The 25,779-nt window shown below is 35.0% G+C and overlaps 1 protein-coding gene across 1 annotated transcript in view; it reads left to right on the forward strand.

Annotated features, from left to right (window-relative positions):
• The window catches only part of LOC134751381 (transcriptional activator cubitus interruptus), a 127,484-nt gene that overhangs the window by 34,162 nt on the left and 67,543 nt on the right, over nucleotides 1-25,779 (forward strand). Inside the window, exons 2-3 of the mRNA XM_063686739.1 lie at nucleotides 2,441-2,483; nucleotides 22,705-23,039. Of these exons, the coding sequence (XP_063542809.1) occupies nucleotides 22,894-23,039 (146 nt within the window). The 5' untranslated portion in view covers nucleotides 2,441-2,483; nucleotides 22,705-22,893. The remainder of the gene's footprint in view (nucleotides 1-2,440; nucleotides 2,484-22,704; nucleotides 23,040-25,779) is intronic.

Genomic DNA, 25,779 nt, shown 5'->3' on the forward strand with positions numbered 1-25,779 from the left:
TATAAGAACTTTGTAAATAAAAAAAATATTGGTCGTAATAGTAGCCGCAGTTGACATAAGCTCTCGGTTCCCATATTATTTGTACGTGAGCGCTTGTGTCTTATGTGCGTTGTCTAATTGAGGTGGTCTGTGGTCTGCGCAGACGCATGATGTAGAGCCCGGAACGAACGATTAAAGCGGTTATTATTGATTATTAATTGATTCTAACTACAATTCTTCGATCATTCGTTTTTTCATTGCGCCATAGTTAGTCCAATGATCTTGTGGTGTATGTTTTTACAAATGGTTTAGTGGTGTTTTTCAGTCGTTTGTGGCAAAAACTTGTTCTTAAAAAAAAACCGGCCAAGTGCGAGTCGGACTCGCGCACGAAGGGTTCCGTACCATTACGGAAAAAAACAGCAAAAAAATCACGTTTGTTGTATGGGAGCCCCATTTAAATATCTATATTATTCTGTTTTTAGTATTTGTTGTTATAGCGGCAACAGAAATACATCATGTGTGAAAATTTCAACTGTCTAGCGTCTATCACGGTTTATGAGATAAAGCCTGGTGACAGACAGACGGACAGACGGACGGACAGACGGACGCACAGACGGACAGCGGAGTCTTAGTAATAGGGTCCCGTTTTTACCCTTTGGGTACGGAACCCTAAAAACTAAGTGTCCTTTCTTGATTCCAAGATACAATTGCGAATTAGTATCGTATCTATCTATAAGTATGCCGTCATTACTCTACACATATCTTAAACCTAAGATTTCTGAAATCTTTAATTTGAAAATCTGAATATGTCGAAGTAATAAACGAATTGCACATCAATCATTCATATTAAGCAATCTTGATTCGCGTACCTTCTCTTTCAGGCAAAAAGATTTTTCTCCAAAACCTGCCCTGTGTGTGTGTGTGATGATACATGTGTGTGTGTGTGTGTGTGTGATGATACATGACCACACCTCACAATAAATACACCTTTATTAAAACAACATTTCATTGTCATCAGCTGAAATCTCATAAGGAAACAACTTCATCGGCGAGGGCACGGGGGCAAGCCGGGCAAGGCGGGACCCGGGGTAATTAAGGTGCGGTGATAAATAACGACTGTCCGCGTTTTTACCGCTCGTGTCATTATCTCGACCGACTCTATCAGCCGTCACTCGATTACTCGGGGACATCGAGGAGTGGATAAAACCACCCGCGTGCTGGAGTTTCGGCTTTAATTAGGTAGTCACTTTTTATAATTTAGACTACAACTTATTAAATAGTTGTATTGGTAAATATGTGTTGTGTTTTTTTAATATAATTTTTAGTTAAATATTCAGCTCCAAATGGGATTACGTTTTCAGGAAATGTTTGTGACAGAATAATCCGCATTATTACAACCCATTTACCATTTATTTTATTTTCTTTGGTTATCTATCTACATTTTAATTGATTGCAACATTAATCAAACCAATTAAAATTATTAAATATCAAACGGTGTCGTCAACGCCATCTAGCCGAGTATAGGCCAAATGTGTGGCGCCATCTATTCGAGCATAAATTTTTCTTGATATTCCGAGGCACGTTTTTTCCTTAGACTTTATTTATCTTAACGGAGTTACATATATATTTGGTAAATATGACCATCTATTCTACCAATAGGGCAAAATCAGAAGCTTTTAGCTCCTAGCCCTGTACTTTGATCTTGCTTTGCTCGTATTAACAGCTCTATAAATGTCCAATCGTCTCGTGACAGCGTAGCGCATGTATAATCGAAAGGGCCGTTGATGAGCGCGGGAGAGCTTTTTTGTGCGTGTGCGCATGGCCTTATGATAAAAATATGTCGCCGTATCGCGCTGATGGGCATTAAGTGTATGTAGATAGTTTGCTTACTAAATTTTTTGTTGCGAAGTGACCACTGACCAATAGTTGATTGAGATTGCTATCTCTTCCCATTAGATCAACTGGTCGAAATAATGTTCTTAGTCGCTTTTACTCTTGATTTGCAATGTGTTTGTTGCAATTTCTATGGTGATTTAACCAAGCATTTTTGAAATACGTTTTATTTGAGCTTCGCTTTTCTTTGGTTAACTTATGAAATGGAACAATAATTGCATTTTTGTAATCATTAAAATGTTTTTAATTTGTATTTAATGTATTTCTAGAAGAAACAACTTAAATGAAAAATAATCATAATAACATTAATAACATCCTCTTATTAGATGAGAAACATCGTACAGGTATAACTATAAAACTATAATCAATTTCCATAATTGCAGAAATTACAGAAATATAAATAAAAATGCTGGCTAAGTAAGTTCATCGTCTTTAATTATGTAAGCCACCTAATTTAGAAAAGTATTCAAAAATGGATTAAAAATGGATGTCGGTAAACAAGTATTTTGTCGATATTTATTTTACACTGGAGACAAATTAAACATATTAATGGAATATTTCTTTACAGGTAATTGATGGAGGTGGAATGAATCGAGCTGTGACATTAAGCTGTAAGTCTTTTTTACGTTAACGCAAAATAAATTTAACTTGAATTGCATTTTAATTCATGTGTCCACATTTACATCTTTATTACGCACTTGTGAAGTACTTTTTTCTTGATTTTGTAACTGGGGATGAGTGCAAATGAAAATACAGTACCTAAGTAATCCTTTGTGCATTTACTGCACAATTTTTATTTTATTTATGATTATGACTCATCATAATCATGGTTCTCGCGTTGTCCCGGCATTTTTGCCACGGCCAAGAATTGGCGTAGGCACAAATTATTATTTGGATTATTTATCACTAAATAATCTAAATAATAAGTCATTAGACTGAATTGTCTTTATGCAGTTTTACAAATTAACTATTTAGCATAGGTTTATTTTATTATATGTAGGCATATTGCGCAGCCGTAATATTTTTTTTGTCTCATAATTAATGAAAAATCTTTATAATATTTTTTATGCAGCAAGGTCTTCTCTGTTCTAAAAACAGATTTGTTGACATATATTTTACGTATACCACTACCACTATCCTTGTAGCTATTTAAATGATTTGCTTAACATTATAGATTATACGTACGTATATATCATTATAATTTAATGTGTACATAAAGAACATTGGATATCAATTCATCACACAGAAGCTATACAGTGCCAAAGGAACTGCACTTAAATCAAGCCAATATCAACTTTATGTCAATTGCTTAAGATCTATAACGAAAGTTTGATTAAATTGGTCACCGGTAATGAGGACCTGCGCGTGCGATCGCGCACACTTTAATGAGGAGGTAATTGGGACAGAGCAATTTTCTATTAAACAATTAGCTTGACACGTTCCGCCTTTGTCTTTAACTTAGATCTTGTAACGTTTAATTTTATTTAAAGTGAAGTAGTTCTCATGACATGTTTTCACTCTGTCAGTTGTCGGTATAGTGTTCTAGTGTAAACAAAACCTTATATTACTGATTGATGCAAAAAAGATACATATTAATAGTATACCTACCACTTTCTTCGAATGATGGTCCCTATGAAATGAAATTAAATTCTTTATTTTCAGGCAACTATTAGCCCATAGATAAATACCCTAAAACTAACATACCTACATATTATTATAAAATGTTTCTTAAAACTAAAAACACACAATTATGGCTGCGATGCAGTTCGCCTACGACAGGCGACTTACATGGGTTGGGTTATCACGAAAAATGCTCTTTTTAAAGTTTAGCTCATTAATTCATTTAGAAATGTACCATTTGAGTAGTAGAAATACGGTAAAAATATATTCAGTTTTTTTTTTATTAAGCCCAACCGAAATACACTAGAAGAAACTGTCATGGGCGCGATCATCATTCGACGCGAGACTTATAAAGTTGTTGGTACACTAATGCTAAAGGACGCCATTTAGGGAAAAGGATCCAATCCACAGGAATCTGTCAATAGAATTTGAACTTTTTGTCAAAACGAAAAGTCATTGATTTAAATGGCGAATTTTAGAGGATGGAGCCTTTTCCCTAAAAGGCGTCCTACCTATTCCTACACATTGTAGATGCAGCCGTAGAAAAGTTAGCCTCTTCTAAATCTTTACAGCCTTGAAATAAAGTGAAAATTTGCTCTAAAAATGAAATAGATAAGAGCACGTGTATCAGTAAATCATCGTTGGTCGTTAAATAACAACATTTCAAACATGTCACATACGTTTCAAACTCAATATATTTGCCAAGTCTCAGTTTCAGAAATACGACTTATAAATACCTCTTCTTAATAACAAGTTACAAAATGTTTCATTATTAAACACACGTTTTATTGCGTTTTGTTTACGCTTAAAGTAAACAAAGTAAGGCGTGTTTTCTGCAATTTCTGACTGTACTGCAAAGAAGGTCGTAAATGACTGGTATTTAATAGGAGTTGCCCTTTTTTGTTACTATGGCCGTATTATTGGTTACTTTGTGTGAACCCCTTGGTTCTCTTAAGTCACGCTTTTGCTGTTTTACGCCGTTGTTTACTGAATTTAACTGCCATTTTGTTATAAACTGACCTAAATATGGGAAAGCTTTTTAAGGTAAGGGTCTGTGATTGTGTTGATATTACGAGTATGTACCTGCAAGTGTTTGAGCTCCTTCCCACCGAACCGATTGCACGCTTTGGTGCTTTAGATTACTTAAATATATGTATGCATGTATGTAAGTCACTTTATTGCACATAAACAAGTTTACACAAAATAGACATAACAAATTAAATGATGTAAGTAGGTATATATTAAAGGTGAAAGACAACTAAGTATGACTATATAACAATATTAAAAGTTTGGACACATAAAAAGAGGACGAAAACAGAAAAAATATATATTTAGGAATATAGACGTAGTTATTTTATTTATTACTAAATAAATATAAGCTTTTAAATCCTACCTGGTAAGATTGCACTAAATTTATACTTATACCTAACTAAATATGTATAAGACCTACTGATAAGTAAAAAATTGCCTGTTTGTTATGTTGATTACAATACAGAACAAGCAAAGCCTTATTTAAAAGTTATGCGAGTATATCTTCTTTAATATCTTAGAATTTAAATAGAAACAGTTTATTTTTGACCACAGCGGCAAGAGTTCATCTTGTCCCGTTCCTCCTCTTACCCCACCTCACCCTACGTAGTTTTAAGCCCGTGGGTGTGTACTGAATATACTGATATTAAAACGAAATAAAAATAATAACGATATTATCAAAGCATTAACATGTTATTAAGTGGTCGCATCGATCATGGCTTGTCGGCGGCTGTCAGAATGTTTGTTCGTCTTATCCATAACAAAGTTTGCTTTAACTGTGTACTTATTCACAAATACAAACGAAGCTAAGTATATTATTTATTTATATAATCTTTATTGCACAATTTAACAAAAAAAAAGTACTAATGGCGGACTTAAGAGTCACAATCGAAATTACGCTCGCATTTTAAAACGACATGCTTACGAGTAAATTACATAAAACATGACATAAATAGTATAGGACATTTTTACACAGATTGACCAAGTCCCACTGTAAGCCCAAGGAGGCTTGTGTTATGGGTACTCAGACAACGATATATGTAATATATAAATACTTAAATACATAGAAAACACCCATGACTCAGGAACAAGTATCTGTGCTCATCACACAAATAAATGCCCTTATCGGGATTCGAACCCGGGACCATCGGCTTCACAGGCAGGGTCACTACCAACTAGGCCAGACCGGTCGTCGAAATGCTATGAACGCGAACTCGAAATGCTATAAATGACATGAACATTTACATAACGTATGTCTATGTCTGGTACTGGTTTTCGTTGCTAGAAATAGTTATAAGTACAAAGAAAATAGAGCGTGTAGGAATTTTGTTGTGTGTTCGTGTGACTTAACACCTTAAGGCATTCTCTACCAGTCAACCTAGGTATAGAAATAGTTAATTTTGGTGCAGGATTGTAGAAAATCGACATGCTAGACGAGGGACGAAGAGTTGCGGAAAGAAACTGATAAACGTTGCTACTTGGAAAAGCTGCGTTGCTAAAATTTACGGAACAGATATTGCTAGTTGGCATGTTTGCTTTCTGGATGGATTCAAAAGTTGCTAAATCTAGCATATAACTTGCCAACTACAGATTTTTCTATATGCTTATATGCTAATTTAAATGATATGCTTATATGGAAATCAAGTTATAAGAGGTTTAAGCCCAGAGTTAAAGCAAAATGTTTCGTGAATTGGTTGAATGGTCGAAAGCTTGAATATAAGTATTTACATTTTACACCTTAATCCATTGAAATAAAGTGAAAATTTGTATACTCATGTTGGATGCCGGCTGAATGAAGATTGCAGTATCAATCATGTTTGCACTTCAATAACAAATACACGTATTGCTTTGCAAATAATAACAATAAACAATACGCTAAACCGCGAAACTGTCTGAGGTATATTACTTTAAGTTTGAAATGGTTTGATAACGGATCTCTGGGTTAAACAAAAAGTTTAGTATTGGTATAGTCAGCTTTAATAGTAGCGTATGAAACAACGCGCCAAAAGTATCTGCCACCCTCTATTACTTTTGCAAGTAGACATGTGTAGAATCTCGACAGTTTGCGTTCAAAGGTAGGATACTGCTACTGTTTAATTAATATTATATAATAATAATAATAATACGCCCGCAGGGCAGCTTGTGGCGAGCTGTTGGGGAGTAACGACCCCACGGACCCGAGTGCTCCCGAGTCGGTCAGGGTCTCCGTCTCCGGCGTGTCTTCGTCGGTCGGAGTGGACCCCAAGGGGACCCGCAGGACTCTCTGCTCTGGCTTGCCTTCATTGGCTGTCCAGAGAGGAGTCGCTATCCCCACGTAAGCCTATCAAAAGACCGGGATTTATAGGCCCGTGAAATCCACAAGGAGATACAAATAATAATACATCTCACACAGACCAACCTAGCCCCAAACTAAGCAAAGCTTGTACTATGGGCGATAGGCGACGATATACATACTTATATAGATAAATACATACTTATATACATAGAAAACACCCATGACTCAGAAACAAATTTGTGTTTATCACACAAATAAATGCCCTTCCCGGGATTCGAATCCAGGACCATCGGCTTCACAGGCAGGGTCACTATCCACTAGGCCAGACCGGTTGTCGATTGTTCTATGTATAGAATCATCTCTTTCTGCTAAGCTATCAGAGAATGGTAGATTATTTTGACGCATAGTTTTGACGCTGACTGTATATTATTATAATATAAAATACCATTTTCCACACTGCTAACTAACAGTTCATAAACCTTATTACCAAAGCCATAAGGTCCACCAATGAACAGTGAAGAGTGTTGCTGTTTGTTCTTAACATTTTTTTTCTAGCATGATGAACTAGTAGGGGCCCAGGGGGTGACCTAACTACGGTCATTGATTAATATGGTACATTTTACCTACACATGTTTTTATTAATGCAAAGTCTAGTTGCAATAACAGATTATTTAAACATGATGTGATAAATACAAAAACTAATTAAACCAATTAAATAAAAAACACGAGGAAAATATATCTAAAGTATGATGATTCGATGATAGGCGAATTAAAATACTAAGAGACAAATCGATTAAAATGAAGAGCTTATTAAATGTTTATGTCATAACATTAATTATAAATTACATTAAATTACAATTTGTTCCCACGGAGTAATTTGCCTGTAAGTAATAAAAATACTTTCAATATTTTATTGAAGTCACCGCAGTTTTGCATTTCCCTCAATATCCGCAATAAACGCCATTAGCTTCGCCGGACGTTCGTTTCTACGTTTTTCTTGTTTCTCTTCTATTTCTGTTCCCTTTTGCAATACCGTGTGTTACGTGTTACTATTGGCTGCCAGAACGCAAGTGAGGCGAGTTGGCCTCCACTGTAAGATGACCTCAAGATCAGTAGCATCTATTGCGTCTTCTTGGTCTTGTGTGCGATACTAGCGCCGCCTGGTTGAGAAACACATTAGTAGTTTGTTCAATAAATAGGGAAAATTACCCGAAACTCTGCGTAGGGGGCGCCAGGGCGCCACTACCACAATCTGAGGGTCTATCGTGAAACAAGAAAATTTCTTTATCTAACATCTCTGTCACTCTTGCATATTCGAGCGATAAAGAGGCAGATAGCGAATTTTCGGATTCGCGTTTCCCGGTAGGTCCTCTATATGCAAACCGCCTTGATGAGTTGATGCATCATTGTCATATTTTATTATCTCTGAAAACTTGTCAAAAACCTGTGTATAAGTTACTTTATGGTTTGCTAAAAATGCTAGTCCTGCACTCTGGTGGCAGAACATTGCAGTAATATCCCCTATTAATAAATTACCAGACAACCGACGTCTTAAAATAGTGTAGTTCGTAGGCCCCAAGTTTTGACTTTTTGTCAATTTGACAGAGTTAAATTTAAGCTGGCTAATATTGAAATTGACTCGCGTTCAGTTATCGATCGGAATTACACCTGGAATAGTCATTAACCTTTGTTTATTTACGATTTCAATTACCGACAATGATAAATTTTAATGTGAAATGGAAATTGTGATGTGGTATCTGCTGCCTGTCTTAATGTAAGGTGTTCCTATTAAACCCTGGGTGAAATTAACGAAAGTAAACATTTAAATTGACATCTAACCTTAAATAGCAATGTAGATAACATGACATATAATGATACTTCAAGATACTTGTTTGTAATATGTTGTAGAAGAATCATTAACCTTTATATTTTTACGACTATTGGTTGAAATTAATGTGAGCGATAAATTTACAGATAGAATATTACGCTATGTTCATGCAATTATGACCGTATTATACATTTATACCTTTTGTAAAAATAAAATACATAGTATGAATAGTGCTGAAATTATGTTCATGTCAACTTAGTTCCATTTTACTTATTTATTTGTAACTACATATTACATTTATAACATGAATATCCTCCTGAGACCCCGCGTACAAATTATTGTACATATTCTACAGTCTATTTTGAACTTTTACGGAGTAACTATTGTTTTTGAAAAACAAAACTGCTTTCTGGGTCTCAGGAGGGTATATAATTTTATTAAAAACATACTTAATTAACTATATTCGAATTAAATATTGCTTAAAACTAGCTAGAAAAGACCTACAAAACGAAAACTAGTAAAAAACAAATAAATATCATAGGTAGGTACGTATTTTACAATCCTAGAAATCAGATAACATAAATACAAGTCAACCTGGCATCCCAACCCAAAGTACAAAGTCATACATAGATGTAAGCGCTTGGAAAAATTCAAAAAGCATAATAAATAGTGCGGCGGGAGGTTTGATCCGTTCGTGGAACCGTGCGCGAGCGCAGCGCGCGCTGCTACCTGAATAAGGGGCAGCAATTTTTGGATAGGTACTAAATTTATTTGTGTGATGAGCACAGCAGTGTGTTCCTGAGTCATAGGTGTTTTAGGTACCTATTAGTATATTATATAGCTGTCTGATAACCGACAACGCAAAGTCTTCTTGAAATTACTATGGAGCTCCTTATGTCCTATTTATAAATTGAATAAGGTCATATAGGGTGAAATGATTAATGAATATACAAAGTTTATTTTATTGGGGGCAAAACAGTTTAAAACATTTCTGACAGGACCCTTACCCTACCTTTATTAAAGTGATATGGCGCGATATGTTTTGACTTAAACGTAATATAAGTCTAGTTAAACGTACGACTTACAAAAACTGAAGAACGTATTATTTAATGTTTATAAAAGTCAATTTTCACATTCATACTACCTTACCTAATAAGAAAAAATCTACATAAAAGCGACCAAATCAAGTGTTAACTGTCAATTATTTCATTACATTAAATAACTACCGGAAGACGAACTGCCGGTAATAGGCCTCCAACGAGGTGGAGCGACGACCTGGTGAAGGTCGCGGGAATTCGGTGGATGCGAGCGGCACAGGATCGGTCGGAGTAGCGAGCCTTGGAGGAGGCCTATGTCCAGCAGTGGACGTCTATCGGCTGACATGATGATGATGATGATGATGAAATAACTACTTGAATAATTGCTTACTGCAGAACATATCGGGTATATGTACCTACTAAATAACGTTCTATCAATTCCATTATCTGAAATCGATTCTTTAACTGCTTTTAACCGTAATAACTTATTTTGCAACAGCTTCCCCTTAACATACCTCTAGTCCGTAAAATAATATCGATAAATCATTTATAACAGGATTACAATGCTATTGTACAACGAACAAATTACCTAAACATGTGTACTTTTGTGAGAAATGTAAAGATTCAACCATAACTTGGTATAGAATGTTCCAGTCAAGAGGCTGAGGTTATATGTTAATCCGTCTCATACATAAAAATGAACTATTTGGTTCCTTCAACTGAATTTAACAGTTAGACGCATAATTCTCCCTTTGAGATATTAGACTTTTTGAGACTAATATAAATAAGGGTCGATTGCACCTCGCACCAAACTGTCTGTCACCGTTAGAGCAGTTCGCTAAATTTTATTGTAAGCAAGGTTTACTAATTCACTGCTGAGTGGCTTTGGTCAGTTCGTTAATAGTGGTGATTGCAACTGACCCTAAGAACATGGCAATATTTGGATGGTTATGATAATATTAACTGTATGAATTAATTTCATATTAATTGGCGTCTCGTCTGCGTTGCGTGTTGCATTGCAAAGAACGAAGTCCACGTAAGTAATATTATAAATAAAACCAAATAGACATTATAAGCTATATAACAGTTTATGTTATAACTTTACCTTGATGTCGACTGCAATTTACCACTTAAATCAACTAAAAGTTACATATGAAAGACATTATTATTCGATTACCACATGAAACTACATAATTACCCAGGGATGAACTAGCCCTCCTCCTTTAACTTCAACCATCTGAAAAGTAGTATTAATCGTAACCAATACCACAATCGCTTCCAATATACTTACAATTCAATTACTCCAAATTACCTCTCAATTGAAACAAATTACATTAAACATAATTGAATATCGACTAGTCAAAAACTTAGAAGACGGTCATATCTCTCTATGAAATTATAGTCTGTTAAAGCTTTCTGGTCCTAGATGTGTACCTTGTGGTGAACCGTTCATGCTTAGTTTGCGCTCGAAAAAAAAAACGTGCAAGTCCTATAAAGGTTCTAACCGCAGCTAGCACGCGAGGAAGTGTGAATTGTGTTACGCGGTTTGCTGGAACAAAGGGCTTTTAATATTTAACCGACTTGGGAAAAGCGGTGGTCTATTACTTTAGATAGATGCTGGCAGATGCAATAAACATTTGAAGCATTTCCTTAACAAATTTGTCAAAGCAATTGCTCGTTTTCTTTGGTCATATAAATCCCGACAAAATCCAGACCAAGAATATCGCTAATAGAACACAATAGAACGTACCTTGCGTAAACCTTGCAGAAAGACAGATTTTAGTGACAAAGATGATGGCTATCGATAAATTATCGACCGTATATGCGATCGATCGATCCAAGAATCAGGCTCGTGCTCATTATACTGTAAAAACTTCGAAAAAGTTGTGTAAAGCGTACAGGTGAATCATTATCACCACATTATCATGTACCATTTACATTACATTACAGTATTATTTTTCAAACATGAACTTAAAGAACATGCAGCAGGTGTTTAGTTAAATTAAAAAAGCTTCAATCTTATCGAAAATAAATAAAGAGTGCAAAATACAGGTGTAGAAATCTTCATTTAATTTTGCTATTCACCAACATTATCAGATGAGCTATTTCTCAAACCTCTGACACCTTTTTTTATTGTTTTGGTCTAAACTGCTTTCCTATCTTCTTTGATTTTGACATTCAATCTTACAAACCTGTATCTTTTTAAATTGTCATCGTGTCTTAGTGGCCTTCCAACGAATCACAAATTCACCCTTCAGAATTCACATATCTTATGTATCTTTAAATATTGTGCCTGACATAAACACAGACTAACTGTCCTCCAATAAACATTGTCGCAGTACGATTAGAAATCATTGTGTCTGTTTTACAACGCGGCATTATCCACATTCTAATTGCTACATTATCCGTTGTATGCGAGCCGAGTCGATTTATGTAGGTGTTGATTAGAACGATCGATTTGAATTCGCAATCGGTTCGCATTCCGACTGCTTGTGCTGAATATGAAAGTTGCGGATTTGGTTTTTGGGGCAATTGTGGAATACTTGTATGGTTTTAATATACATGACTAAATGGGGACATACTTCTAGAACTACATGAGTAATACACTCGTTTGTTCCATTTACCTACGAGAATCACAATAAAAGCTTCTTACCTACAAATGTTTCTGGCTTCATTATTATCCAACGCCTGTCATTATAGCAATGTTTATAATTGTTAAGCGACGAGTGTAGTACAAATCCTTTAATTTACCTACTTTCTAACTGATAATCATCCATAAAATTTCGTATTTGGGGCTCCATCCAAATGGTATCACTAAAACATTGAATTTTAAAGTTGCGTCAATTACAAACTTTTAGTAGTTACAGTTAATATTCATCTCTTTCTGCTTTACCTGGCACCGATACTAACACAAACGTCATTGTTCTTCAAAATAAACAATAAACTTTGACTAAAACGTTGCATTTCTCCAACGGCCCTACGAATTCTTTACCCAGAACTTTTGTACTGCGACCCTGACTGAAAACATCAAGTTAACGTCTCAGTTTCGTGAATACTTGTGACGTTTATACTTTAAGATGACGGTTAGTGTCGCATACATTAGCTCCTGTTGTCTCGGTCACTAAACATGCTTAGAAATGCCACTGATTCGTTATGGGTAAAGGATTGTATGTCAAACATGGTTAGCTACCGGTTACTTTGGTTTGAAGATCTTTATTTTACGGGAGCTTCGTCGTTCGGAACTCCTACAACATGGTTAATTAGTAAACTGAGGTGTTTACTTGTAGATGTTTATAAATGTACTCTTTTAAACCCTGGTCGTAAATTATGAGAAAGTTTTCTAGGTTTTTAAATTAAATGAAAATATGCAAGAAAAGCAAAAAGCTTATACAAGATATACTGACTGTCTGTTCAGGGATATATTTTTTTAACCTAATTGCATAGTTTGGTCGACATAAGGATTGCTTATTTTATGAGAAGATTGGTGTCGCAGCTGAAAGGGCCACAACACCATTCAGGGATATGGAGATGATCTTTAGTATAAACATATTAAGATTGTTAAGGAGATGATCTATAAAAAGAACCGTTTAAAAAAAGTTAATTTACCCGAAAATAACCCAACGAGATTATAGACACCCAATTATCGTACTGAAGTTTTAAGATTTCCAAAACCGATCCTGTCCTGGCTGACTTTTATTATATTTTTAGAGGCCGCAGCTCAATAACAAATCCATTGCAGTCTCTTTTTCTAGAATACGCATTTATTTATAAAACCAATAATAATAAATAAACTAAATACGTCGGCGCCATACCATGAATCAATACAACGTTAACTTGAATTTGGCTCCCGTCCATAATGAGATAAGAGAAAAACTTCTGTAGAAATGTACTTGAGGAAGCATAAAGAATTCTGTGAGGAACAGACGTGTGCTGAGTGTTGATGGATGTAAGTAGATAAGTACATTTGTTTTGTGTAAAATTGAGAGATACAGAGTAGAAATAGATTTAAAAAAAGCATACACATAATTATCTTCAATAAATTGACTAAATATTTGCTGTGAATATTTTAATTGGAAATAATTTAGTTTTTACAGATTTACTAGATAAGTGAGAGAGTGAAAAAAATAGACATTTAACTTTAACATCAGAACACTATATTTTCTGGTCTCATTGCTATTAGATACGTAAATATTAAACGATCAACATCTTGTTTGTCAAGGAGTTAAAGTCCTCTTAATTCACACCAATTAACAGACACACGATAAAGAATACTCATTAAAAACGCATTTCGACCCTCGCATAAAAGTAAACTTATCATTCTCCTCCTAAATTAAAGTTTCACCTCCAAATTTTACGGTCGACTTTATTTTATATTCCGAAGCTGCTGGTTTTATATTCTACTTCCTTCAATCGTGTCTGGAATACTGTACTCCTAATATGGACTACTTTACTAAAGCATCCAATAAATCTTGTATATGTTCAACTATAAACCTTATCCTTTCCTAATAGAGGTGGTATTTTATTTTCTATCAGCAAAGTTAAGTTGATGATAGTTCAGGCGTCAAGTCATTAAGCAGTCAGCGCCTAAAAGTAATAAAAAAGTGGAAAACATAAATAAAGGTCTGCGGTGAATGAAAATAGCGACGCGTCGGCAATATTGAATAGGTCGGCTAATAGGCTATTCGTTATTTCATGTTATACCAGTAAATGCCTTTCTATCGCTAAATATTTATGTAATAACATAGTAAATCAGCTAGAGTTATTTTCTTGCAAACTATGTATTTTTCCTAAGAAATGTACCATCATAGGACATAATATTGTCCCAGCGTCTTGCTTTTACTATTTAAAAAGTACTTGTAAACGAGCTTTTGAAACAAACATGACAATAAAAATATAATTTAAATATTAAATGCAGTTTTTTAATGCTTCACATATCATACATAATTATAACATCAATGGATCTTCTTAATCTTCAATAACAGCCAAGCCCTGATGAGTTAATGCATTATTGTGCCTGAGGTGGATGAGTCATTACTGTGTAGGTTAGGTTAGTAAGTAGGTACTTAGAGATTGTTACATTCCAATTTAGATTCCAAATTTGGATCATTATTATATAACAATTTCCCAATTGTAAGATATAATGATCCTAGTCGAAATTGTGGAGCGGGAAGTAGGACAGCAAGTAAACAACACAAGTATTGCGTAGATACTGACTTTTATTCAGAAAAGCGTTACCTATTTATACTTACATTATTAGCAACATGCACAAAACATAACTCCTCACGATCCCTTTTTAAAGAAAAAATAAATTATAACATAATTTTGTAGATAAATCAATATACCTATGTATACATTTATTCATTCCTTTTTATGTGCAAATAAATGATTATGATTATGATAGTAGAGCTTAGTTCTATTCTTATGTACTAACATTGATTTTCCATCAACATCGACCTCCACATTTTGTTAATCCTGGCAGGGTCGCCATGTGGAGCGGGAAGTAGGGCAGCAAGTAAACAGCACAAGTATTTCGTACCGTTACCTATTTGAAAGAAAGAAAGAAAGAAAGAAAATACATTTATTTGACGCCACAACATAGTACATAAAAAAAAGAAAAAGAAGAAGAAGATTTATACTTACATTATTAGCAACATGCACAAAACATACCTCCTCACAATATATATATATATATATATTATATTATATATATATATATAAAAAGTAATGTAAATAACTATTTCATATATCAACTACATACAATGCGTGTTACCACTTTTCATCCAATATTGTAATTTTCTCAGCCTGAACACGTAAATAATGCAGATAATGGATTACCATTGGACAACAAAATACATGACAAAGTTAATATACTGGCACCACATGTACACTTTAGCACACGTACAGAAGGGCTAGTCTATTGTGATATATGGTGCAGCGCGATGCACGGAGAATGTTAAGTGGAGTTGAAAGGCTTAGCCGCTTGTAGCTTCCGTCCTCTGCGCTGAGGTAATGGCTGAATTATACTAATACCGCTTACTTACCTTAATAGTAAAGAAAAATCATGTTGTAATGTAATGTAATCGTCGATTCCTATAAAGTTACTCTTGTAAATTCACTCCGCATTAGTTATAAGTAAGTACTTATATATTAGGATGCAGTATATAAGTTACAAAGAAGTCAATGTTAAGACATTCTATTATCTTAAACTTTTATATATGTTTTTACAGATTCAAGACTTGTTTGATGTTCATAATAGGATTACCCCAAATTACTATGCCGTATCACATCCCAAAGTAGAAATTAGCAAAATGCATCAATATAATCCAGATCTTCGAGTAATAATTTCCTCCTATATTAATACGTTATTTAATTGATACATAGCTTGTCAGGTCATACAATACACTTAATCAGCTAGCTGTAGCATAGACTTTCTGCCAGGATGCCTTAAGCATTTCGAGCGACCTCGCTTTTAGTCCTTGCCAAGGTTAATTTGCAAACAGTCACCTACAAACTAGCACCAAATCACCCCAGTTTTAATAAGCCAATTCGCGCTCAACGCATGCGTTCGCGCAGGGCCGCGACTAATGACAGCTAACGCCATTGTCTACCAAGACTTATTGCTAATGTCGTAGCAATGGTTCCGTGCGGAGGAGGCTTAATGGCGTATTTAACGAATTTGGTGCGCGAGCGGAACGCGCATAATTAACGCTGATTTGTTATTGAATTATAAATAGCTGTAAGTTTAAAGTAAAACGGAGTTAAGTGTAATTGAAACGGTAGAGACTTGTGATGTTTTAAATTGGAAAGGTGACCGAATAGTTGGCAAAAGACCGTTAAAATTTAGATCCTCCTGTACTATAGGATGGTGTTAATCATGTACTAGTAGTTAATTTGAATGTATAAACGTACATACATTTTGGTTGCGGTAACTTCGAAAAAAAAAGAACAATATATTCAAAGACATTTATAAAGAATTCCTTAAAACGTGAGCTGAACTCAGGCCGGTATGTAAGATATTAATTAGATTTTCTGTCAAGCGTAGCAACGACATAGCAAAGTAAAAAATGTTAATTCTTAAAATTCTACATACTTCGGAGGTTAAAATCGAATCTAAAAGTATAGTCTGACCAAGTTAAGTTTGCACCGACTTGGCTGTAACAACACGTGAGCCGAGTATGCAGTAGAGGCAGCCTCGGGTCGAGCGGCTAGGCTGGCTCGCTCCGTAGCTCCGTACCTTAGGATCGCGGTTGAGGCAGCGTGTCCACTTGCGCGGCTTCGGAGCGAGGCAGCCGCTCGATCCGAGGCTGCCTCTATTCTAGTGGATACGCGGCTAATGGTATATGTATATCCCAAGGGTCATTATGTAAACCATTGCATGAAAACTTAGCGTGGTCAGACCCCTCATTAATGAAGCGAATTCCATATGTGTGTATACGAAAGTCTGAGCAAATTATTTTGTGCTATTTACTGTCGACTGTAATGTCTGTAATTAGCGTCACCAAGTAGACTAGTAATAATTATAAGGTAATAACAATAAATTATTTCGCTGCCCGAAATAATGATGTAACTTAAACAGATTCGGAATAAAAAGAACTTTGGTAACAACAGCATCTAAAACACAATAAAACCTTGCTCCGGTTTAATAAAGTTCAAAATTGCAAATCAGATATGTTTAAAAAAAGTCATAAAGGGTAATGACATATTCGCTCCAATTTCCTTGATTGTTATACATTAAATTACTGCAACTTTATTCTGTAATACTGTAAAATTAACAGTTAAGAATAAGCAGTTATATTCATTAATATAAATACTGTGATTAAATTGTAAGTCGGAGGGTAAATTCAGGGAAGGCAGGAAATATACAAGTTGAATTATACTATGAAGTAGGCCAATGTGAAAGTTATTTCTCTTACTGAAAAGAGCAATTTGATAAAATTAAATGTAAAACAACAATAGTTATTTGTTTTACAAGGGGGCAAAGTTGTTAGTTATTAGTTAGGTTAGTTAATATTGATACCCGAGCAAGCGAAAAATTTAAAAATTGATCGCAAAGCGCAGAAAATGGAATTTTGTGCTTTGCGAGGGTTTCAAGGCACGAGGGTTAAACAAACTTTGCCACCGAGTGAAACACAACATTTTTCACCACACCAACGCGAGGAAAATACTGACTGTAAAATATCAAACAAAATCAAACCAAATCAAATCCAAATAGCCAAAAAAAGGAAACAAGTCAAAATTTGCATCAGATTACTTTGCCACACATGTGGATAAAGTGCAACTTTCTCATCAGTTCTTGAATCATCAAGAGAGCCTTTACCAGCTGGTGTGGTGAAATAGTTATTTGTTATACAAGGGTGCAAAGTTGTATTTTACCCGCGAGTGTGGAATTGAAACACGAGCAAGCGAAAGGATTCTATAGTTGAACCACGACTGAGGCGAGTGGTTCTAAAATAGAATCCTGAGCGTAGCGAGTGTTTTAACACACGAGAAGTAAAATACATTTGCACCCGTGTGTAACACAAGACTTTTCCTCTCACTATAGCGAGGAAAGTGCAACACCCACAGGCGTTAGATCATCTTCATCAACTGGAATCACTAATTTTTTTACGATATTATAACAAAAAACTCTGGAAATTCTGTACTTTTACGTGAGAAGTTATTAAGTAAAATTTTTGTTGTCAATGTTGACATTTCTGACGTATGAAGTATGAAATGTCAATGATGCGTTTTGAAATTGCATCGACTTAACATGTGCGTTCAGAATTATATTTAACATAATTATTAAAAAACAAACGTTTATTATGGAATTTTAAGGTTTATGACTTAAAATCATTAAATAAGGCTAAATCTGGTATTTTTTATTAGATTCTCAAACCATTTATTTAATGATAATTAATATCGAACGAACCATTATTATGAGCGTTTTACGTTTTGTTATCTGTCAAACTACTTAAACAACAAATTACTTTCCCCACTAGTGGATAAAATTTGTTTTAAAGGATAAAAGACGGCTTTCCGAGCTAGTGAGGGGAAAAAAGTATTGTAAGACCGGCATAATTGTTACATTTTTGGTTTGGAAAACCTTCATAGGGCAAAAGAACTCTCGTAAGTATACGTATGTACTTGGCTCAGACACAGTAGCCCCAGCTTTGTTCCATCTGCTCTAGCACCTTCTGTAAATGGCGTAAACGCAAAAGTTAGAAACGCCGAATGAGTCTTACCCGATAGACGGTCTCCTCCTTCTCCTCATCTTTGCAATTATTTTTCTTATTTTTTATTTTATTTTATTATTTAAGGAGTACCAACAGCTACAAAAACATTATGCTTATGCTAAAATTAGTTTATTATCTTTCAGGATGACAGCAATTCGTTATATAAATAAATTAGAAAACAAAAAAAAACAGCTTATGCTTATTATTATTATGCTTTTTCTTATGTAGGTACCAAACCATTATTGGCATACTCGATATTTACTTATTAATGTGTCTTGCTACTCATTGATTACATTTGCGTAGTTGTGGTTTCCATTTCAGCGCGCTTCTAATCATTACATTAATAGTATTCCGTTTTTATCAGTATTCCTATCTAGCAATTATTAAGTAAAGGAACTCCTTATACGCAACTAACAATTATTTTACAGAGCGCCGTTTGTACCTACTTTTTATTTTATGTGCAATAAAGTGTAAATGAATAATTAATATAATTATAACAACTTTTTTAAAGGATATAAGAACTATATTTTTCACATGTACAACCTGTTAAATTTAGAATACAAACGTGCAGGCTTTAGCGGCAGCTTCTCGGAAGAGTTTCGAACGATTCGCTGCTAAAAAACAATTAAAAGGTAATTAAGAGCCGTATTAAGTCGCAGACTTGAGTATGCGCATTGCAGCTCATTTCGGACTTTAGGGACGTAACACGACTTTAATTATCGTAAAACATTATCGATAAGTTTTAATGTAACTGTTCTCATTTCTTTTACTTTATTGCACAAATAAATGAAGTGTAATGCGATATATTTTTTCTCTGTCAACCATCACAACTACACTGACACTGAAAAACACCTGCACTACAGAAACAGATTATGTATCATATACATAAACCATAATTTAACGTGGATAAAACTGCTTACATCTAGTAATTTGTTAATTCTTTCTTTAGGTTTATGTAGAATTCTATGGTTAGTCATTTTCTCACGTCAGTATTTCTTACACAAACGTAAAAAATAATTATCAAAATAAACGAACTGCCTTTTGATGAACATTAAACGTCAAAAAGACTGAAAGCACAATGGTCTCATAGCTGTTGTAGTTCAAATAGTCTTTAGCGATAGTAAGGTCAAAGAACACATACTTCTTTTTGAAATTAGAATGGTTCAACCCATAAAAACAAAAGCGATTTTTGAATGGTCGATAAAAACCCGACACCGCCCGCCAATTCCGCGTGTATAAACATCGTAAATCTCATTCAATGAAAATAAGTATCGATATGTCGATATCGAGGTTTACGATCAATTCATTGCCTTATCGAGGGACAATGCTCGAGTCACGTCCGAAACAATCACATCTTCATTAATTACAAGTGGTATTTTTGCGTTGGCAGCCCACGGGAAGATAGCTCAAGCAAGAGACTTACGCGTTCACGTAAGGGCAAAGAAGCTGAACACTAACGCCTGAAGTTGTGTTTTACACATTACTACCTATATCAAAGTAGGTATTAAAGTGTATGTATACTTTCGAGGATGCTGAAATGAATTAGAAATAAAACACGTAAACTAAACAGTCGACAATAAGATCTAGCCACTTAAATAACAAGGATATTAAATAAATGTCTCTTTATTAACCTTTCTTGTAAATAACTCTCTTGTGACAAGCCTATAAGTCATAACAACCATTTAAGCAGATTTTAAGTCATAAGTCATAACAACCATTTAAGCACACTTCTCAGACCAAAAGGCATCTTCACAAAGCGAATTAGTCATCAGGACTTAAAAAAGCAGTTCTGGTGGAATTACTGGGGTGATCCATTTGTTTGAAGTCAAATAATCATAAGGAATCACGAGGAAGGAGGGAATGGAAGGATCTATAGTCATGTTTATTAACCCTAAATTTACCCGCTCACCCGCTACTTCTCACCCCATATCCCACTTCCCCGTATGTGATAATGACTGACCAGGACCCGTCCGCCTGCGCACAATTTGTCGCTCCGTTTTTTGCCCGCAGCCTTCAAGTTGCCGAGATTCAACTGTAATTAAGACTCTTTCCCATGTCTATTGATGCTAATTACACGAACTATATGGGATAATGTGGCTATTCGGATACAATTACGATGTAATGTTTTTCTCGTTTTCGAACGGCCTCGAAAATGGGTTTGTATAAGGTAAACGAGGCAACTGGTTACTTTTCAGTAAAGTGCGTTAGGATAACTTCGAAAGCGGGATCATTTTGAAAGTAGCAAATAATTAGGTACTAAAATAGAACGACTTTCTACTGAAGCAACAGTAAGCAAGATGCCTTGGTATTTAAGCGTTACAGTACGAGTAAGTGTTGCTAAAGTAAAATGCTTCTGGTTTTTGTAATTTTTAAAATTACAACTTAGTTATGTGCCGCTAATTACCAGTGTTTCATTGTTTTCAATCTTATCTAAAACTAGCGACCCACTCCGGCTTCGCACGGGTAGTAAAAGAGTGAATTTTTCTGACTTTTTAGAATTTTGTAAATGTTTTTATTTGTGTGTAAATTTGTGACTCTAAATTGTTTGAAATTTTTAAAGACATGACGGTCTCTTAAGTTGGACATCCATTGTCATACAATTTATTTCATCATCATTAAATTTAAGATCTGTGAGCTCTTGTCGGTGCAGCGTGATGATGTTGTCTCCACCAGGGGTCTGAAACCGGTATTTTGCTCCATACAAAAATACCGGTATTATTACGTTCTTTTTCGTTCTTTTGTTTATAATTTCATTTTTAATGGGACGTTTTAATAATGCAAAACTGTTTCCTAAATACATGATTCAGTCCTACGTAATGAGCATAAAAAAAAAATCAAAATATTGGGCTATTTCGAGGTTTTTAAAAAATACCGGTTCCGAGCCCTGGTCTCCACCTTGGTCGATTCGAAGCCATCCCTTTAGTGTCCTGGCACGACACGGCTCCTATATGCTCCTTTACTTGGCTCATATAAGTTTTTCTTGGTCTTCCCTTACCTCTACGACAATTTATTTGGTTTTTATAAAATCCAGATTTGCTAACTACAATCAATTAAAGCTTAAAAAGGGCGTTTCATTGAATTAGCGTTGGAAATGGTCGAGTTAGCTTAAGTTAAAACACTTTGGGTGTTCATATGTTCATTAAGTGCAATTACCTCGTACAGTAGAATCGGCCAGTTGTAAATTAAGCCATAATAGAGGCAATTGATGTAACAACTGAAGAACACGCGAACTTAACACAGACTCATTAACTCTTTTTGTTAAGCTACCGAATTAAAGTGAAACTAATTACATGAGGAAGGGGGTGATGTTTTTGAGCGTGTATGTGGGCATATTTCTTTCACATGCTTTCAATCATAAAATGGTGATATTTCGTTAGATTTACCCCTATTTTGGGAGTGACATATAGTAGGACCAAGCTAACTCTGCATGTCATTTGAAATGACAAAGTATAGCCATATCATCATCAATGTCAAATTCCCATAAAAATATGAGATTTTTAATGACACTCCCTCACTAAGTACATTCTGTTCAAGTTGGTGCAAAGAGACAGACTCGTTTTTAAAAGCCTTTGTACCTTAACTTAAGGTATATTCAACTAGTAAATATACGCATAAATAACCTTTTTGTATTTATTTAAATTAACGTTTTATATTTGGATTTGGTATGAATGTCTTTTCAGTTATGTACTTAGTTACATTATCAAAGTCCTTGGTTATCTACACCGTTTTATTGATGTTTTTTATTTGATTTCTTGATGTTTTATTGATGTTTTTTATTTGAGTCATTTGTCAGATATTTTCATGTTCTCATCTACAATTATCTTGTTACAGGTACAACCAGAATGAGGCAGCACACAACCAGCTAACAATGATCTATAAAACGATCACAAAAATGGGGATGGTTAGACTGGAGTTGACTTGACAGCCCAAACTCTCTCTGACAAATATGTGCGTGAATTGACTTACTGTGACCTGAACTAGTATGTGTGTGGATTTTGAGCTAGTGATGTGTGTGTCTGGATGATGCCGGACCGGGACGTGGGCGGGACGGCCGGGAGCGGGGGCTTCCTGCCGCTGCAGTTCCCCTCGGCCTTCGCTGCGTTCCACGCTGCGCCGAGTACGCCCGCCGCCATGCATCACGCGCAGCACTATCACCATCATGCGCAGTGAGTACCCTTTGCTTTTTCAGTTATGGATTAACCCCCTTATTCATAACACTTGGCAACCTTCGTTAAATTCATATTCGGGACCTCTATCCAGGGGGCCTAGCCAAAATGACAATCGGTGATAGAAAACGCCAACGAAAACTTTAGAATGCATGGAAAATTTAAAGTCACGTGACTTTTCGTAGCATCTGTCATTCCGATAGATTTTTTTTTGTTTAGTGTTTGTCGATGTGAGATTGTCATTTTGGCTAGGCCTCCTGAAGTTCTGAGTACGCCGCCCGTAGATGCTAAATTGAGATCTTAAAAGAATAGGTTGTCCAAAAGAGAAGTTGAAACAATTTGCTTTTCACCACACCAAAGTATAAAGGCTCTCTTGATTGTTCAAATACTGATAAGAAAGTTGCATTTTATTCCCATGTGAGGCAAAGTTATCAAATGCCATTTTGAGTAGTTTTCTTATGTTTGCTGCTAGAATTGACTTTTAAATGATGATTTTGAATGTTAAATATTTAATAACATTCATTTTGAATCGATTTGTTTTGATTTTGTTTGATATTTTACAGTTAGTATTATCCTTGTGTTGGTGTGGTGAATTTTTTTGTGTTTCACTCGGTGGCAAAATTTGTTTAACCCTCGTGCCTTGAAACCCTCGCAACGCTCAATATTTCATTTTTCGAACCTTTCAATTTTATAATCTTTCGCTTGCTCACCAATATTAGCACGAGAGATTAAATAAAATCTTTGCCCCCTTGTAAAACAAATAACTATTTTCGTTTTAGAGAAATTAAATGCCATGATAGAAATACTCAATTTAACTATAATTGTAGTTAACAAAGTGGCTATTGCACATTTATATAATATGGCATTGTGCTTTATGAAACACTATCATGTCGTAGTTAATTATGGCACGACTGCCGACTAAAAACTCATCACGTGAGCTATTATCGCCCACTGTTCGAGTGTTTTAAAACTAATTGAAAGGTTACAGCGATTATTGCTAACCTTTGCTTCTATATGCTTGTTAATTGCAATAACTGTTCTAAGTTTCATTTGAATTACTCGTATTGCACTTCATACCATCAGCAGTAGAAGTAGTTATGTGGATGAGGTGTTTAAAATGATCTGGGTAATTACCTACTTAGCCACTTCCCTTGCTGATTGTACTAGTCTGTTATTAATTACATTGGACTTAGCAATTGCATTATCTTTGAAATGATGAAACGACTATTATTGCATTTTTTTTATAATGTTTTAAAGGTTAATTTATAAAAGAATGAAAGAATCTCTTTTTATTCAAATATAATCCTCAGCATTCAGAAAAAATATATATTTATCAAGTAATGGCTTTCTAGTTATAAAACATTAACTTTGTGAGAATTAATGTTCAGATAATCGATAATTTGGTAAAAATTTAAGGAAATTTCAAAGACGTTTAAGCTCATCAAAGGCTTTGTCGTGACGCAGGAATCGAACTCACGACCTTTGACTGGCAGATATATAGCTAATGGATGGCTATTACTCCACGCCGCATAAAGCTAAGTTAGCTCTTACTGGTTCACGACTTACTTTACTTCAGTATAAAGATTCCTTAGGCCTTTATAGGGCTTTTACTGGCATTAATACCCTTATATAGAAAACTGATGTTAATATACTTGATTATGTCTTGCTTTCTTATGGCGTGTTTATTGGTTCTTGGAAAGCTATGTTTTTAATTACAATTTAAATAGGTACTTATATAAAAAAAACCTTAAGCAAAGATTAAATGCCTAACCTAACAGACTTTATGTATTGTCTCTGTAGCAATGTTTCATGACATTGTTGTTATAAATATACTTGTAATTGTTTAGTTTATTACTAAATTCATTAATAATAATAAATAAATCATTTTTATTTCGAGTAACTTTACAGACTCATATAGCTTGTGTTAGTAAGTACTTATAGATATGTTAGTGCTTACATCTATCACTATATATACAGAATAATTATTAACACAAAATTAACATTACAATAAATAATAAAAATAATAAAAAGTAAACAATAGTGAAATGAACTGAGTTATGTTTCTAGAAGTACATACCCAAGTAGCTTATACATAATAAGTACTTCTAGAAACATGCATGTCCTCACAGTGCCTCATATATGGGCAGTCAAACCTCTCGGCTATCAACCGCAGGATGGGGTTGGGGCTGGCCCGCACCCGGCGCACCAGGGATGTGCATCGTTTGCGCATAGTCGTATAAAAGCAATCTATGCGTGCTTCAGCAAACATCCCTGACGCGCTGCAGAAGCGGGGCAGCCCCACCAGGACCCGGAACGCGTTGTTATATTGGACCCGGAGAGCCCCATAGGCCCGCTGCGTGTAGTATGTCCATAATGTAAGCATTTTTGCAGCTGGCTGTACCTAATAGTAGTTCACTGTTTGAACTTTCACTTTCTAATAGTAGTTCTCTGGTTTTCAAAATCATCTTGCCATGAACCTATAGAAACCTACTACATAAACCACCCTTGAATTGTACCCGCTGTATCCGTCCGTTGAACTGCTACCAAATACGACACAGTGCAGGGATCACAGCTTTATTGTTTTATTGGATATTACGCCATTTACGCCATCGGCTTTTTTGACATTAAAGTCAGTTAATGACGGACTTTGTCTTCAGCAATACAGACCCACAGTTTAAACAAAATATAGCCATAAATAATCAAATAACTACTCTTCGGACCACTTAAGTGGAAGAACGAG

The sequence above is a fragment of the Cydia strobilella genome, chromosome 22 (assembly GCF_947568885.1).
Source record: "Cydia strobilella chromosome 22, ilCydStro3.1, whole genome shotgun sequence".
NCBI lineage: Eukaryota > Metazoa > Arthropoda > Insecta > Lepidoptera > Tortricidae > Cydia > Cydia strobilella.